The sequence below is a fragment of the Miniopterus schreibersii genome (genome assembly GCF_964146895.1).
Source record: "Miniopterus schreibersii genome assembly, chromosome: 10".
NCBI classification, from domain to species: domain Eukaryota; kingdom Metazoa; phylum Chordata; class Mammalia; order Chiroptera; family Miniopteridae; genus Miniopterus; species Miniopterus schreibersii.
The window spans coordinates 41,858,236-41,877,733 of NC_138110.1; the positions used below are offsets into that span (position 1 = coordinate 41,858,236).

The 19,498-nt window shown below is 36.1% G+C and overlaps 1 protein-coding gene across 4 annotated transcripts in view; it reads right to left on the minus strand.

Annotated features, from left to right (window-relative positions):
• Positions 1-1,244: 1,244 nt before the first annotated feature.
• Positions 1,245-19,498, minus strand: part of METTL4 (methyltransferase 4, N6-adenosine) — a 30,295-nt gene continuing 12,041 nt past the window's right edge. For all 4 annotated transcript variants that reach the window (XM_081148298.1, XM_081148301.1, XM_081148299.1 and 1 more), the window contains exons 6-9: positions 15,187-15,361; positions 12,408-12,514; positions 11,936-12,015; positions 1,245-6,140 (exon numbers count right to left, since the gene is read on the minus strand). In XM_081148298.1, the coding sequence (XP_081004424.1) occupies positions 5,995-6,140; positions 11,936-12,015; positions 12,408-12,514; positions 15,187-15,361 (508 nt within the window). In that variant the 3' untranslated portion in view covers positions 1,245-5,994. The remainder of the gene's footprint in view (positions 6,141-11,935; positions 12,016-12,407; positions 12,515-15,186; positions 15,362-19,498) is intronic.

Consider the following 19,498-nt stretch of genomic DNA (forward strand, 5'->3'; position numbering starts at 1 on the left):
TTCTGAGTGATTCTGAGTTGCACTCAGGCTGCCAGTTCCAAATAACGTCACTAAAATCTTTAATGAAAAATATTGTGTTAATAACCCAAGACTGGTGATATTATATATTGAGAAAGGTATGTTTGAATGATTATACATGAACCACTCTGTTTCCTTCAGGCCACACAATGGATCCTCTGATTAGTAGCTAATGAGTCTATTATTAAGATCTCAGGTTCATTAGCAAACATGGCACAACATAAAGTACCTTCATTTAGGAATCAGAATAGAATCCCAGTCTTGTTTGTCACTGATTAGCCATGTCAGCTAGCCTCTATGAACCTGATCCCTCACTATAATCACAACTTCATAAAATTGCTTGAGGATAAAGTGATATAATTGAAGTAAAAGAACTCTGGTAACCGGAGAACTATGCCAACAATGCTATGGTGTTTCTGGGGTGTGGTAGGCCAGTGGTGTATAATATGAGTCAAAAGAGGTGAATTGTACAGCATCTGCAGGGAAAGGAAGGCCCTTGAAGGTGATAATCCTCTGAAAACCCAATGTTTCACTGAAGCTGAAAACATAACAATTCACTAAAGATATGTCTCTAGGGTATTAAGCCTGCAAAGGTAAGATTTGGGGACCTAGGATTATTTGGTAAGACAAACACCATATGATTTCACTTATATGTGGAATCTAATGAACCAGAATAAACTAAAAGATGAAATAGAAGCAGACTCAAAGATACAGAGAACAGACTGACAGCTGTTGGCCAGGGTCGGGGGGTCGGGTGGGTGAAGGACTGTGTGAAAAAGGCAAAAGGACTAAGAAAAAAGAAACTCATAGACATAGACGACAACATTAAGTAAGAGGGGTGGTGGGAGGTAGAACAGGGTAAAGGGACGATAACTGGTGACAGGAGGAGGCTTAACCTAATTACTTCCCACCTCCAAATACCATCCACCACATTGGGTGTTAGGGTTTCAGCATATGAATTTAGAGGGCCACGAACATTCAGTCCGTAGCTGTCCTGCATAAGATCAAGTCCGTGACATCTCCAGCAAAGTGTAACAGATCTATTTTGACCAATGTGGAGTACTACACAGCTCAGTCAGGGCGGCTGTATGCAATCAAGAGTGGAAGCCCAAAGCCACATGTGACCTTTATTTTAATTTGTTTTTCATACTTGTGTTGGGAGAAAGCCCCAAAAGTCTAAATTCAGGATCGATTCCAAAGAACTGACAAGTAGCCTTATTCAAATTCATAAGAGCTTTAATAGAAGAAATTTACACACACAGGCAAAGCAGCTGTTCCCAGTGGTGGCCGTTGGGGAATCAGGAATCCCACCCCCCTCCCAGGACAGGGTCTCTCACTTTATAGGGGCACAATAGTGAAAGCATATGGTGGATAGTCACATAGACCACGAGAAAGAACAATGCATTTCTAAGTTAATAGATAACATCAGGAAGTTATCCACACTCTATACATTCATTTAACCCTGGGGCCTGACGTCTATCTTTGGACAGCATTCCTGCTTTCTGGGTAGTCAGCCAAACCTGAGGCTACAGAGTTAAACAGTCACAAAAGGTTCAACAGAGAGTTCAACGTTTCCCAGCCACCTTTACTGCTGGAGATATATTGTATCTCTGAGCTCCCTGACACTTGTTTTTAGGCAGAACTACAATGGAAACTAAAAAATCTAAAAAAACTAAAATCTCAAAGCTTCCTCATGTATGAAATCCGGTGCAGGCTAGGAAATCTGATCTCAAGAAAAAGATAAAAAATACGATGCTTAGACAGAAAATCTCTATGGGCAATGTTCAGGTAAACCCCCTGAATTAGAGTACAGATTGTGATAGAGAAACTTTTTGACCTGAAATAAAAAAATATGCAAGGGATCCAAACATTTATTGAGTGCTTAAAATATCCCAAGCACTGTTCTAAGTGACTTACATATATCAACTCATTTTAATACCCACAATTTAATGAGGTATTATTATTGTCCATATCTGTGGATGGAAAGACTAAGGCTTAGAGACTTAAATAACTCGCCCAAAACAAAAATGAGGAGCTAAAAAAGTTGTGGTTCAAACCTTGGCAAGTTGATTTCAGAATGCACTGACTGCTATACTGAATTTACAAGAAAAGCCTTATACACAAAAAAAGACCCTGCACCTACAGTGACCAAAAGAACTAAAATAAATCAATCAATCAAACTTTGACTAGAGGATACAAATAAAGGCTGAACAATAAGAGTGCAAAAATAAAAGTCTAAAAATCTTGTGAGGATGTTTCCACAAACTATATAAAATCTATAAATACTACAAGAAGCTGAAAAGAGTTTAAAATAAGGTTGTGAGAAGTTTGCTTTTTCCTTTTAAATAACAATTTAGAATAGCTTTACAAATACACAGGTAAGCCTCTGACACTATACTCACACACTAAAAGAATGAACAAAATTCAAAAATAATAGTTTTTGGCAAAATAAGTAAATAAACTGGCAACATTGTCAGATAACCATTTTAACCTAACATTTTACTTGGTAAATAAATGTTTGTAGAAACACTGTAAATGGAATTGTGGATGAAAAAGGGACACATACTAAATCTGACAAGCTCAGGGGAGGCCTGCATGGCAGCCTTACAAACTCAAGAGACCTAAAGTAACTACATACGATGGTCTGAAATTAACTTTTTAACTAAAAGCAGTTTATGGAGGGTAGTCATGTCCTAGGCTAGAATCTTCATTGACAAAGGTCAATTTTCACCTTAATTAATAATACTGTCTCTTTGCATCCAAGATAACATACCTTTAGAATGTCAAAGTAATTTCCTTTGTCTGGACTCCTAAAAGCACAGGGAGGGCAACAGAGCAGAGACCATAAACCCCCTCATTGTTACCAGTTGTTGACTATTAACTATCCTGCACCCACCTATGTAAAGATGTGTGTGTCTATCATTTTACTTTTTATCCAATCCCAGAGGACTCCCTGCTTTGCTTTCTCCCACCTCCCTAATCTATCACCAATGGATTTCACGTAACACACTTACATCTTCTCTTTTGATTGTAACATATAAAATAAAGTGGAAAACTGCTATTTTCTGGAGCATAAACTCAATCCGTTGAGATTTTGCTTCTTGGCAATTATCAACAGTTTGGCTCAAATAAACTCACAAAACACCTCTACGGGTTTGAATGTTTCTTACGTGGAGAGCATGCTTTTTGAAAATGCTAAGCGAAAGACGCCAGACATGTATATTATGTTGTCTATGATTCCATTTATACGCAATTCTAAAAAAGCAAAAGTAATCATAGAAAACAAATCATTATTTGTCAAGGGCCAAGGCTGGAAGGAGGGGGCTGACTGCAAAGAGTTACATGAGCCCAGCCGGGCGTGGCTCAGCGGTTGAGCATCGGCCTAAGATCCAGGGGATCAGGGTTCGATTCCCGGTCAGGGCACATGCCCAGGTTGCGGGCTGCAGCCAATCAATGACTCTCTCATCATTGATGTTTCTACCTTTCTCCCTCTCCCTTCCTCTCTCTGAAATCAATAAAGATATATTAAAAAAAAAAAAAAAGTCACATGAACTTTGAGGGAAAAGGAAATGTTATATATCATAATTATAGTGTAGATAGACCACTATGTACATGTTTTCAAAACTCATTGAACTGTTACACAGAAAACTGGAAAATTTTATTTGAAAATTATACCTCAGTTTTTAAAAAGGTTATACATAATAAATCAGCATACTTTTTAAAGAATCATTTTGTTATTGGAAAGGGGACCTGGCCCTTGGCAGGTCTGCCTAGGGTGAGCCAGTAGTGTGTGGGTTCTTGACTTTGTGCAGGAAAATCTCACGAGTCCAGATGACAATGAGGGAACATTTATTAAAGCTAGGGACAGTAAAACAATTAAGGGCTTAGCATAGAAGAAGCAAAAGGAGAGCCTAGGCGGGGCTGCCCTGGCTCTCTGGGAAGTAGAGAAAAGGGGTCCTTGGGAACCGGTTCAGATTAGCCTGCAACAAGCTCCCCCTGCCCATTGCTGCCCTGGCTGCAAGTCTTGTGGGGTCCCTGTGCGGAAAGAAGAGGGAAAAAGGAATGGAGGCATGGGGGGGGGGGGTGTTCCCCAGAGGGAGAGCCCACTGGGTCCTTTGTCTTGAAGTTTTTATTTCTTAAGAAAGGTCTCAGGGGAGTGTCTCAATAGAGTATTAATCAGCTTTGCAGGTGTGCTCTTTCAGGGTGGGGGTCTCTATCAATTGGTTGGTGCCAGGGCAGGGGTCATTAGTCAATGTATCAGGTCCTGAGGCAGCCCAGGCACCACTTGTCTGGTGGCTTCGCTGCTTATCTGGGCCTGGAGCTGAAATACAACAGAGGCCTACATATTATCTTTAGGGAGGAACACTCAGAGGGTCTAAACTGCATGACCAGAGAGATACGCTAGGAGAGGGTAGATTACCCTGGGGACAAGGTTCTTATTTTCCCAGTTTCACCCCTTGCTAGGCATCTGAGGCTTCCTGCCCTGGTGAGTTTCTGTACCTGGCCCATCTAACACAAACCATTTACTCTCGTGTCCTTGGTTTAGGGAAGATAGGATTTACTAGGTAGCTGTAAACTGCTGTTTAACAATCTGTCTCAGTTTCCCTGTTCCGCTTGTCCTGACTTACTGGCCTGTCTCAATTTCAGTAAAAAATATATCACTTAGTAAACAAATATTTATTTGTAGAAAATCTGTAAAATACTTTTTCACAATCATAAGCAGTGTTTACTTTTTAACATTTTTATCTTTTCTTATTTTTATTGAATCTACTGGGATGACATTGGTTAACAAAACTATGTTTCAAATGTACAATTCTATAATACATCATCAGTATATTGTATTGTGTGCTTACCGCCCAAAGTCCAGTCCTGTTCCATCACCATTTATCCCCATTTACCTTCTTCTACCTCCCCCACCCCCCTTTCCCTTTAGTAATCAGCATACTGTTGTCTGGGTCTATGAGTTGTTTTTTTCATTAATCCCTTCACCTTTTTCACGCAGACCCTCAACCCCACTACTGCAACTCTGCCCTTTCTATTAGTCTTGACGTGGCTTCTTCTGCAAAATGTTGGTTATAATACTTCTGTTCAGCTAGTTTTCAGTTGGTTATTCAGGTTGGTTGATCTATATTTTAGTTGTAATTCCACTTTAGTCCTGGGAGAAGTGAGTGTAGCTTCCACCTATTCTGCTGACACCTTGGATCCACCTCTGACATTTTTATAAAAAATATTTTTAAAATTTTTTCCAGAAAAATAAGCAAACTAACACGTACTTGAAGAGTGACCTTGAACACAATTTAAAATCCTCCAAAAATGTTTCCTAAACTCAGTATAAACTTGGCAGGTTTCTGAATGCTTTTCCCAGAATGTAACAGTATAGCACAGGCTGTATATTTGGGTTGTACAAGGGCCACATAGACCATATAACTGAGTGACATGGAGCAAGAGGCACTGTCATAAACTGTGCATGGCCCCTCCCAAAAGAACTGCCACCACTGAGTCCTACATATTGACACTAGGAAAGAACACACGCCACAGTGTAGTCAGAGCATCTAAATTTTAAAGAAAAGCAGAAATCTGGACTTTTACGTGAAATTTCCTGATTTTTATAGAATAATGGTTCACATTTTTTATATTACTGTGTGAGCCAAACAAAACACATCCATAGGCAAAATTATGACCTCTGGTCCTCAGTGCAGGCTTTGTGACTTTTTCAGTAACAGTCTTGCCATCTTTCTAAAGGCTTACATCTTTATTTGTGATGAGCCTAGGATAATATAAAATACTCGTGCAACTGAAGTAAAAATTCATCTCAAAATTGCATGAAGGCTAGTCACTTCCGGCCATTTTGCTGAACAACCATGTCCTGTTTACATGTCTAAGCATACTTGTTGGTGACGAAAGAAAACAGTCCGTCAGAATAAAGGGAGGGGGAGTGGGAGAAACCTGAAGAAAATCTCAACTTAAAGATCAGAGTCAGCTTCTAGACTCCAGAGCAAGAAAATAATCCACGTGTTGAAATTTGAGAACTTCATTGCCCCAACTAGTCCAACCTGGCTGTAAATTTCGAGCAAACAATTCCAAACATTCCCCATCTGGCTTGATATAGTCTTTTAAAACCTCTGTCCAAAAAAGAGAAAAAAACATAATTATTATTAAGAAAGGAATCAATATCCTTTTAGCAGTTAAGATTAGAAACGCAAAAATATTTCCCCCCACCAAAAAAAGACAGCAAATTAATTTCAAGGATTTCGTCACAGGCTTTACTATTTATAGATAGAAAGTCATTTGAAATAAGTACCCTTGAGGTTGGGGAAAACACCATGAGAACTTTCAATAGCCCTGATTTATTGGTTTTCATTTGTAGATGAGAAATGAGGATTTTAACACCCACACAGATGACTTTTCAGTTTTCCAATACTGCTGACAGATCTCCTGAGTACAAACTTAATTTATTTTTAATAAACGTAATCCATGCATGAAAAAGAAGTCTATAGCAACAATACAAAGACAACCAACTTAAAAAACTAAGACAAAATATTAGTCTCTGCAAACATATACTTTAGTGAAAGTGCAATAAATGAAGAGTTGGACACAGAAATATTCAGAACATCTGACTAACAATTAACTATATCCCCTTAGCTCTAACTTGGTAGTACTATGAACAGTCTTTCACTTCCAAATTATAGATCCTTATTTACCTAAAAATTTCACCATATTATTTCCACAGTTAAGTATTCCTTATTCATTGTATTAACATTGAAAATTATATTTTGTTTAAAAAAAAAAGTACCTCATATATATATTGGCTAAATAGCTGTGATCAACACTAACAAAGAAAAGAATACCATGGAAGCTTTTTTTTTAAAGCACATGCTCACTTGGATGACAAATATTTAAGTCAATTTAACCTTAATCACGTTGCTAAGTTAGCTATTAACCAATTACAGTAACTGGGTATGAAAACAACAATTCAGGGATGAAAAGTCACTGGACAGGTAAAATATAGTCTTAACTGCATACAAGATTGAGCTTGGAAGAAATCTATCAAATTCCCTTTAGTAATAAGACAGGTTCCTTAGGAATACTTGATGTAGGGAAAGGGGGGAGGGGGGCGGAAGGGACACCTATAATACTTTCAACAATACATGAAAAACTGTATGTTTTTTAATGTTCTTCAATTGCTCTCACAGCAAAATATTTATTTGTCTGAAAGTACTGGTCTGTTTATCAAAATTCAAAGAATTAAAAGTACCTGTCTATAACAACTAAATTCAAATTTGGGCTTTGCCAACTTCTAGGAGATGGTAGCATGAAGACTTCTAGTCCTTTTATTAGTATACAATTAAATGCTTTAATTCAATGCTTTACCAGCCTCAGTTCACTTTTAATGTAGTCTAAGATTATAATGAAACAGGGTTCTCTTTGTTCTTGCTTATTTGTTCAGTTTTTCAGTACAAAGATGTTAGCAACTCTATTTTGGAACATTAAACTGAAGACTAAACTGGAGTCAGACGGTCAAAAATATTTACTATCCTGAGCATCCACTATAATCAGTGCTATGGGATTTAATAAGAAAAACAGATGTCCATGTTTTCTAAGAGTTCACAATCTAATACAAAAAGATTACCAGATACTTAGAGTGGAAAAATACATACAACCCAAACCCATTTATCACCTATTTTCTCAATGTAGCACATTACTGAATGATTTTTTTTTTTCTTTCTGGCTGACAAAAATAGAAAATCAAAGAGTAATATCTTATGATGTTAAATGTTCGTTTAATTTCAAAACAAGGCAAAAGAAATAAAGGTAAATTAATAAAAATGTTTTATTCTTACTAATTTTAAATATGAATTAAAAAGCTAATGCAAGATCTTTAAAGTTACATCACAAGAAAAAAATGTTTAACTATGCATGGTAATGGATATTAGCTAGACTTATTGTTGGTGATCATTTCGTAATACAGATGCTCAACTTAACAATGGTTACATCCTGATAACCCATCACAAGTTGAAAATACCATAGGTCAAAAATGCACTTAATACCCCACTGAACATCACAGCTAAACCTAGCCTACCTTAAACATGCTCAGAACACTTACATTAGTCTACAGTTGGGTAAAACCATCTAACACAGTAAATGCACTGTAGGTTTAAAGTGATTGTTTACCCTCATTACTGGGTGGCTGCCTGGGAGCTGTGGTTCACTGCTGCTGCCCAGCATTATGAGAAAGTATAGGACTACATATCACTAGCCCAGGAAAAGATCAAAATTCAAAATTCAAAGTATGGTTTCTACTGAATGAATACTGCCTTAGTGCCATCGTAAAGTCAAAAAATTGTTGAGTAGAACTATTTTAAGTTAGGGACCATCTGTACATACATATATTGAATCATTATGTTGTATACTTGAAACTAATATGTCAATTATATCTCAATTAAAAGTAAATGCAAATATATAAATTTAAATATAACTTGTACATACTTAGATAATTACATAATATCTGGCATTAGTGAGGAAGTAATCTATGCATAACCAGTCATCTCCCTTTAGCTCTGGGAGCAAGGAGCTGGGCAGAAGTTGCTCAAACACTACACAGAATCTCATCAAACTATGTTTTACTCTTCAGATAGAAACTGACTGAAGAAAGTAGTAAAAAGGAGTGGAAATTCTTCTACGGTAAAATATAAAAAATAAAGTTTGACTCAACTACTTTTATTTCATAATCTTCCTATTAAATCTTTAAACTTAAGAATATATCTTTGTTAGGTTGTAAGCCATCAGAGCTATTGATGGTTTATCTTTCCATCTAAGGAGGAAACTTCAAAACTTAAAAATAGAGTAAATGTATCATTTGAAATGAATATGCTGCCAATTTGGTCTTTTTTATATTTTGCAGCAGAAATAGCAAATTATAACTTTTTAAAAAAAATCTTGGTGTGTCTAGAAGCAAAAGGAGGGCATTTCATTTTATGAATTTTCAGCTTAAGAACATTTACATGTAAAAGTTCTAAACATTAAATATAGACCATGTATCATCCCAAATCCTAGAGTTATGATCTCAGAGTAAAATATACTGCAGAAATTTGAAAGTTGCTTTCCAGTAGCTTTAATTTGTACAGCTCTACAACTAAAATACATGCACATGCTATCTAATAACATGAACTCAAAAATAAAGGATTACAAATATTTCTTGTCTCCCACTGCTTACCCAAAGCATAAGAATCACATATATGGAATAATGAGAATTTTCCCCCCCAAAAAATCTAACTTTTGTTTCTAAATAGTTCTCAATCCTAACATGTGTTTGTGCTGCTCTCTACTGGGAATGTAGAAAAGCTGCATTTCATAAATACAGGCTGTAACACTAGTTTTTATGAGTAGTAATAAAAGACTAACTGCTTTCACTATTTTAAAACTTTAACTCTTAAAATTAATCTTTAAACATAATTTTATTCTACTTAAAAGTAACTGATAGTTTAATTATCATTTAAGAATGAAAGGTTTTGGGTCTTAGCTTTTGGATTTTTAAAAGTAAAAAAATAAGCTCTAAGACAAACACTAAAGTAAGCTTTGGTACTCACTGATTGATAAAATTCAAATGAAAAGAATACAAATTAGATTTTCTCCATCATGTATAACTGGTGTCAAACCATTTTTTCCTCAAAGAACAGTACAATCTCACTTTTCATTTAAGTCACATACTTAATATATTAAAAAATCTATGACAGTCCAAAGTTTAAAGGTGATTATTCACTGAGAATTATTCTAAGTCAAAGAATTAATCATCAGGTAGACATGTGAATATTCCTCAAATGAAGTAACACTATAATGTTTCTTCTACAATTTAAAATAACAGAAAAAGCCTAAGTGCTCTCAATAAAAATTCTTTGGGGAATTTGTATTCACTTTCCTATATATCCGAGCTCATAAACTATATCATTTTCTGCAAAGTAATATGATAGGATGGTAGCCTATAGTCTTCCTGAGTGGCAGCTTGAAAAGTTAGGGGTTTTAAAGCATGGATCACCAAATTAATAAAATATATATTCCTGAAGAAATTATTTGAATAGTAAACTTTGAATATCAAATTTAGTCTCTCTCAAAGATTTACATTCCTTTTTTAAAAACTCTCACTTGAAAAATTTAGCATTCACTGAGCTTCTATTATATGCTTCAGAATTTCAAATACATTATAACCAATCCTCACAAATCTGACAAATTAAATATCATTATTCCCTCTTTAAATAAGGACTCCGAAGTGTAAAATGATTAGAGTAACTCACTCAAGTAACACAGCCAGGATTCAAACTCATGTCAGTCAACCTCCAAAACCGAAACTTTCCACTATTCCTTGCTGCTTAGTTTCATTGAATGATTAACATTATACTAAAGCATTAAGACTAGTAAGAATTACAAGCTGCAGCAATTCCCTTTCCATTGGTTCAGAAAAGCAACACTACCTCAACATAAAATCCTGACAGTCTCTACCAATTATCTATTCTGGTTTTAGAACAAGCAAGAGATAGAACCCTAGTAGTAAAGCAAAACCCCCCACCAGGGGTGGGGAACCTTTTTTCTGCCAAGGGCCATTTGGATATTTATAACATCATTTGAGGACCATACAAAATTATGAACTTAAAAATTAGCTATGAAAAAAGCTCCTAGTTTTATTGAATTTTGAGTCCTTCCTGGCGCTGCCTTGGCAGGGCCAGACCAAGCAATTTCGTAGGCCGTACATGGCCCATGGGCTGGATGTTCCTGACCCATGCCTGAACTATAGTCCTCAGAGGCCTAGCATCAGTCTTAACATTCTGTCCAGGCCAGTGATGGGGTTGCAACCAATAAGGGGAACCTAAAAAATAGTTTGAGGAAAGATTGAGGTAATAAAAAAGACTAATCTATGCAGCATGTTCAGTGGTCTGCAGATCTGTTTCTTGCTTCAACAGTGTTTGTACAGAACAGACCCAGGAACTCGCCTTCTTCCAGCCTGTGACCACCCTCCAACATCCTTTCCAGTTGCAACCTCCAGGACCAGCAAACATAATTTCTTATGGTTAGCTCCTATTGCCAACCAACCATGAGCTCTCAGATTTGTCACAATTACCCCACTAAGGCAGAGGCCTCCATCAGCTTCCCTGGTAACCTGCATCTGTGTACCTCCCACACCTACCTCTCTGGGCTTCTATTTCCACCATAATGATATGGCTCTGGAGGGCACAGGGCTGCTTCTTCTGCAAATTGGCCAAGCCATCTCTTAAAGATGCGAAACCAGTGGGGTGGCAGAACCCTCTTCCAGGACATGCAGATAGCTGTCCACTATCTTGGGAGATAGTGGATGCCATGGAAGCCATCATGGCCCTGGAGAAGAACCTGAACCAGGCCCTTTTGGAATCTGCATGCCCTGGGTTCTGCCAGCACAGATCCCCCCTTCTCTGCCTTCCTGGAAAGCTACTTCCTAGATAAAGTAGTAAAACTCACAAGAAGATAGCTCCAGACTAACCTCTACAGGCCTGCCTGCACCCAGGCTGGACTAGGTGAGTATCTCTTCAGAAGGCTCATCCTCAAGCACCACAAGGAGCCTCCTGAGCCTGGTGGCCTTTAAGGCGCCCCTCTGCATTACCCTGGAGTCAGGGCTTCTGTCTGAGCCTCTCCCTGCAGCCACTAGGCAGCTTTTTTAACCAACTAGATAGAACCCTCTCCCAAGACAAGAACCAAAGAAAACAATGAATATTTCAGCAGCACAAAAAAACAAAAACAACTAACTACTCATATATTCTGCTATAAAATTTTAGAATATTAATTAAAATAACATATCTGATTTAATTTTCAAATCTAGGCTATTCAAATACTAAATTCAATCCTTTTTTTCAATTTGGCAGAAGTCATAACAATTATATTTATAAAAACATACCTGCAAGAGGTGGCTTATGTGAGTGAAGAGTACAGGGCACACTGACAATTAACTTATGATCTGGAATGGGGAGCATATTCCTAATAAAAACAGAACAACAAACTAAATTATATTTTACAGAACATTTTTTATATGTAAGCCACAGTTGCCTTAACTTTTTTCACCTTTCAAATAACATCTGAATTTAAAATTAATTTAATAGAAACAATAAAAGAAATCAACAATTTAAGCATTAAGACATTTCTAATAATTTCCTTTTCAACAATGATAATTACACACTAGATAAAACAAAAAATATTATAAAGTTTCATGTGCCATACCATTCATACTTTTCTGGTGTGGGACATTTTCAGATTTTCAAAAAACATAACAATTAAGGAAAATCAATGATTATTTAATAATTTTTTAAAACCTAAAAATTAATACAATATAAATATTAATTTATATAATTTTGAAAAGTCACCATTCCTACCTTAATGGTAAAGCAGTTTTATCTTGAACTCTCCCCAGTATAAGAACTTCATAAGGCTTTTTGTGTGGAGAATCTAATGGGAATACAAACTCTCCTGAATTGGTGATCTGATAGGAAGGAATCAAAAAAACAAAACAGACAAACAAACAAAAAACATACATCTGTAAATATCCCAGAAAGGTTTGTTTTTTCCTACAGTTTCCACCAAAGAAAAAGAAATTATTAAACCTCCAGGCTAGTGCTGTCTAATAAAAACATAACATGAACCACAAATGCCAGCCACATATGAATTTTAAATTTTCTAGTAGCAACATTTAAAAAAGTCAAAAGAATGCAATGAAATTGATTTTAAATATGTATTTAATCTGACATATCAAAAATATTATCATTTCAATATGCAATCAACTCAAAAAATTTACTGAGATATGTTATATTCTTTTTTCATACTACACCTCCAAAATCCAATATTTTACACTTAACACCACATCTCAGTTTGGACTAGTCGCAGAGTAACTACCATATTGGACACAGCAGCTGTAAGGGACTGAAAATTATTTTAAATATCACTTTACCATCTTGTATACAAAAATCTCTACATTTAATTAACATTTATTCCTGGAAACCATGCTATCATTAACTCATTTATTCAGTCATTCATATATTTACTGGCACTGTGACTAAGTAGATTATAGTATTTTCCTTCATTTATAGGAAACAGTATCATTAAATACTGTCAGAGCTAAAATTAATAATGAAAGAAGCTCATGGATTGATTGATGAGATAGGCAATAGTCCAATCCTTTGGCATTATAAATCCAGAAGTTAATTTTATCATTTCACCCTGGAGTGATCAGACTCTCAAAGATTCACTTAAGCTAATCAAATTCAAAATATAATTCATAATAACACTATCAATTCATTAATTAACCATGGAGGTATATATTTTCATTATCAGAATATTCATATATTTTATCTGTAAAACCTTTACCCCTATCAAAATACCTAAACACAAAATCAGTAAAATCTTTCTATCACCTCTGAGCCCATGAGAGACAGTGCCTCTACCATTGCAGTAAAACCACTGGAAATTCTCATTCTTTGGATGTTCTTTATACTTAATGCAGATTACTCCTTCTGTTATAACAATATATATAATTACCTAATAGTGTTTCATATATATAGGTCTTACAATACCATCTCTCACAACTGATTACTACTACAAACAGTCTTAGTTTGGGGGGGGGGGGTTGTTTGTTTTTTTAATATATCTTTATTGATTTTAGAGAGAGGAAGGGATAGGGAGAGAGAGAGAGATAGAACCATCAATGATGAGAGAGTCGTCACTGATCGGCTGCCTCCTGCACGCCCCTGACTGGGGATCGAGCCTACAACCCAGGCATGTGCCCTGACTGGGAATCAAATCACGATCTCCTGGATCCTAGGTTGGTGCTCAACTGCTGAGCCACGCCTGACTGGGCTAGTCTTAATTTCAATGTGTTAACATTTTACTGGTTATGATTTCAGAAAGTAACCTTTTCCTGAGTTTGATCCCAGTGTCTGATTATTAAAAGAACTGTCATAATGGGCAGGGTGGAACAAGGTTTTATATTCCTGTCATGGTCCTATACCAAATCAAAAAAGCTAAGCCCAAAATATGTCATGAAAGCAAAGATACAACTAACTGTAAATGTTTGTTTGCCAAGTCCCATAAAATAGTTGCAAATTAACAATGTACATAGCTTTCACAAGATATTCCACAGACTACAAAGTACAAACAAAGCACATGAAAACAGGTCTCTCCTGTGTCTGACATGGATATGCCACCTATGTAAGCATTAGACATTCAACTCATACTAACCTGGCTTATCTTTCTAAAATGTAGGAGCGCTTTTGAAGAACTCATCTAAGTAGACAATGTGTCTTTAAAAGGATGTCCAGTGAACTCTTAATTTTTCTGTATATTTTTATATTCTTATAGCGAGTACAGATATTAAAGATCATTCAACCAATTTGAGAGTTACAATCATTGTTTTCAAAAATAGGCACATCCCGGCCGGGCGTGGCTCGGCGGTTGAGCATCAACTTAGGATCCAGATTGAGGTTCGATTCCCGGTCAGGGCACATGCCTCCTGGGTTGCGGGGTCAAGCTCCAACAGGGGGCAGCCGATCAATGAGTCTCTCATCATTGATGTTTCTATCTCTCTCTCTCCCTCTCTCCCTTCTTCTCTCTGAAATCATTAAAGATATATATTTTTTTTAAAAAAGGCAGAGCAGCACATAAAGCACCGAAGGGCCTAAGGCAAGGTTTAAAGTATGAAAAGTTCTTGGTTCTAGCATCTTCCCACCTCTTCCAAACTGGGTTACTTTGCTATTCTCTCTCCTATCCCCAGCAATATAAGAAAGAAAAAAAGGAAAGAAATCAAAAAGGGTGACTGCCATTGTGGATGTATAAAGAGGAACCGAAGGGTAAGGCTATTTCTATGGTTAGTGATGGACAGATTCTCCAAAGTTTTTGTTTGTTGTTTTTTAAACTACAGACATCAGAACTTTTTAAATGTCATCCTGATATCTCTCTGAGTGACTTACTAAGGCCAGCAGTTTGGGACTGTTACAAAAAAGAGAACAAAGTCATAAGAATAAAAAGATAAAAGTATTTAGCAGCAAAGTAAAAGTTTTAATTAGACCATATTGAAGGAGTAGAGCAGTGACATGTTAAGTATTAAAAAGCAAATGCTACCTTAATATGACTTATATGTCACAAGTTAACTTCTGAACTTACTTTTAACCAGTGCCATTCAGCAACTACCTCCACAGACCACGAAGGATAAAGTTCTTCCTTTACAAAACGTAGGTGCTTCTGTCTATTAGTCACCCAAGTAATAACAAGGCAGTTTGGAGCAGCCAGTTTAGGGATAGGTATTTGTTTTATTTGCAGTGATGATAAATAACTGTACCTAAAAATAAACAGAAAATATATTAGTAAAATTTGCTGCAAAAAAACACACAAAAAAACAGGTAGGAAGAAGACCTGAATGACACTGACTCCACAAACACAAAGCTCCCATAAGTATTTATTTGTATTACTAAATATGAAGCTACAGTGACATCCAGTGGACACAGTATTACATGCAAGTCAGAAATAACCATTTTTTGTTTTTACTTATTTAAAATTGTGAGGCTGTATTTCTTTGTCACCTCTAAATGCATTACATTTCAGTAATTTTACTAATATGTACAATATGCTTTTTACCATTATTGTTTGGTTTTCATAATCTGTACATTACACAAGGACTCCCTCACTGTGAGTCTTGACACTATCGTCTCAAGATTCTACCGTATTTTCAACCCTCGTTCTATCATCCTCCTTCTTTCTTCCTTCCCAGTCAGTTCCACTGGCCTCTCTAAATCCCTCATGCTTTCATTACAAAAAAATAAGTTAAAATAATTAAAAATTCTAGTCTTGCACCTCCTGGCCATTAATAGTATGAAGTCTAGTTTGTCTTGCTAGAACACTACTTGCTCTACATTACTCAATCAAATAACTGTGGCCCTTTCTCCAACACTCAGTACATACAACAGGGGGAGAAGAGGTCAGCATTCTCCTTTTGTTGTTTCCATAAAATCCCCTTCTCTTTGAGATGTATGCTATCCAGCTATGCTAGCCTCTAATGTTTCTTACAGAACTCATTTCATCTTCACTCTCCATACTCAACGAGGACTTAAGCACTGAGACCCTTCTACCTCACCAACAATGAGGTAGATATCTTGCCATTATCCCAGACAATTTCATAGCACAATCTATATAATGTACACACTTCACTATTCTTCCCTTAAATAAATACAATTGCATTCCCCCTACTTCAGTAATCCATTCCACTTGCCATAACCTAGGCCTTGTCATCACTCACACTTGCTCCATCTCTGAAACCAGGACATCTCTGATCTCCAGCCATAATCCCCATCCATCATCTATTCTTTGACCTTATCAAAGCATCCAGTCAATGCCCCATTCCTCTGTTTTACTGAGTCTCAGTTTCTTCCTTCCCCACAGACTACCAATCACTTCATTGCGTTCTCACTAGCCTTAATTTTATTTAATTGGGCTGATTTTGTGTTTTGTTTTTGTTTTTTTAAATATATTTTTATTGATTTCAGAGAGAGGAAGTGAGAGGGAGAAGGAGAGAGAAGCATCAGTGATGAAAGAGTCATTGATCAGCTGCCTCCTGCATGGCCCCTGCTGGGGATCAAGCCGGAAACCAGGGCATGTGCCCTGACCAGGAATCAAGCCTGGGTCTCCTGGATCATAGGTCGATGCTCAACCACTGAGCAACGCCAGCCACACTGGGCTGATTTTGAAGGGGAAGCATGAAACAGTCATACTTCATTTTCTAGTTCTAATCTCCTGGAAATCACTGAGCAAATTCCATCTTTGTGTTGCAATGGAAAGTATGCAACATCAGCTATGTGGTATTCTTCCCCCCAAAAATTAGCCTGAATCTAATCATGAGTAAATGATCAGAAAATTCCAAATTGTGGGATATCTACAAAATTGCAAACTGTGGAACAGACACTTAAAAAAGAGTCAACATATGAAATCTTACAATTTGTGACAGCATGGATGGACCCAGAGGGTGTTATGCTCAGTGAAATAAGTCAGTCAGAGAAAGATTTCACTTATATGTGGAATCTAAAGAATATAAATGAACCAACAACCAAACAAACTCACAGATACAGAGAACAGACTGATGACTGCCAGAAAGGAGAAGGTTTGGGGGAATGGGTGAAATAGGTGAAGAGATTAAGAAGTACAGATTGTTAGCTACAAAGTAGTAATGGGGATGTAAAGTGTAGTATGAAAAATAAAGTCAATAATACTGTGGTAACTCTGTATGGTGCCAGATGGGTATCAGACAGAACACTTTGTAGGGTATGTGATTATCTGGCCACTCTGCTGTACACCTGAAACTAATATAAAATAATATTGAATGTAAACTGTAATTGGAAAACTTTTTTTAAAATTTTTTTCTTAAAGATTTTATTTGTAAATGGGTGTAAGGTAGAGTTCATGATTCATTATTTTTCCTTATAGATATTATCTTGAACAAGTGTTATTTTTTTTAAAGGCAAGTATTTCACCGAAGCACAACAATGTCGCTTTTGTCATAAATCAGATGATCATATACGTGAGAAACTGTTTCTGAATTCTATTATATTTCATTGTTCCACTTGTTTATCTTGTAATAAGAATGCAGTTTTAGTTGTTATAGCTTTTTGAACTGGTCTTGATACTCGGTAGTGTAAGTCTTTCAACTCTGGCGTATGCCTTCAAAATTTCATTGGCTAACAAAAATAAATTCAAAACAGATTAAAGACTTAAATGTAAAGACCTGAAACCATAAAAGTCCTAGAAGAAAACACAGAAAGTAAAATATTTGACATTAGTCTGAGTAACAGCTTTTTGGATACTTCCCCTCAAGCAAGGGAAACAAAAGCAATAATAAACAAATGAGACTTCATAAAACTAAAAAGCTTCTGCATAGTGAAAGAAACCTTCAACAAAACAAAAAGACAACCTACTGAAAGAAAGAATATATTCACAAATATTTCTGATCTGGGTTGATATCCAAAATATTTAAGAAACTCATACAACTCAATAATTAAAAAAATAAGCAATACAACAGAAAAATGGGGAAAGGGCATGAAAAGACATTTCTCCAAAGAAGACACACAGATGGCCAACAGACATATGAAAAGATGGTCAACATTACTAATCATCAGGGAAATGTAAATCAAAACTACAGTAAGATACCACCTCACATGTGTCAAGATGGCTATTATCAAAAAGTTAACAAATAACAAGTGTTGGCGAGGATGCGGAGAAAAGGGAACCCTTGTACACTGTTAGTGGAACTGCAAATTGGTGCAGCTCCTATGGAAAACAGTATAAAGGTTCCTTAAAAAACTAAAAATAGACATACCATACAACCCAGCAATTCCACTTTGGGGTATTTATCCAAAGAAAATGAGAACACTAATTATAACAGATATATGCACCCCTATATTTATTGCAGCATTATTAACAATAGCCAAGACATGGAAGCAACCTAGGTGTCCATCGATACATGAATAGCTATACACACACATACACACACACACAATGGAGTATTACATAGCAATACAAAGAATGAAATCTTGCCGTTTGCAACAACATGAATGGATCTAGAGGGTATTATGCTAAGTGAAATGTCAGGCAGAGTAAGACAAATACCATAAGGTTTCACTTACATGTGGAATCTAAAAAAGCAAAACAAACAAACTATACAAAACAAAAACAGAGAAACAGAGACCAAAGGGATGGTTATCAGAAGGGAGGGGGTGGAGGGATGAGTGAAGAGGGAAAAGAGAATATAGTCAATAATGTTGCGATTAGTTTGCATGGTGACAGATTACTAGAATTATTGGGGTGATAATACTGTAAGGTAAAAAATGCTGAATCACTATATTGTATACCTGAAACTAATATAACCAATATAAGATTGTACAAAATTAATTTTTTTTAAGTTGCACTGGCTATTTTTGGCCCTTTGCATTTCCATATAAATTACAGAATCACCATGTAAATTTTCACCAGAAATAAAACCTCTTCTGAGATTATGTTTGAGATTGTACAAAACCTAGACAATTCAGGAGAACAGACACTGTTTATATATTCCGTCTTTCAGTGTATATATGTGACATTTTCTTTTATTAAGATTCTTTTTGCTCAAGGAATATATTTGCTTAGGGAATACTGTAGTAACTAGGTATGATTCCAGATGGGTAACAGACTTATCTGGGTGATCACTTTATAAAGTATATCAATGTCTAATCACTATGTTCTACACCTTAAAGTACTATAATATTATATGTCAACTGTAATTGAAAATAACTTTTTTAAAGATTTTCTTTAATTTTTCTCAAAAATACTTTATAATTTTCAGTGTAGGGGTCACATATCTTTGGTCAGATTATGTCTAGGTAATACATTATTCAAAGCTATAATAAACAAATCACAATTTTTTAAAAAAAGAGTCAATGTCCTAAAGATAAAA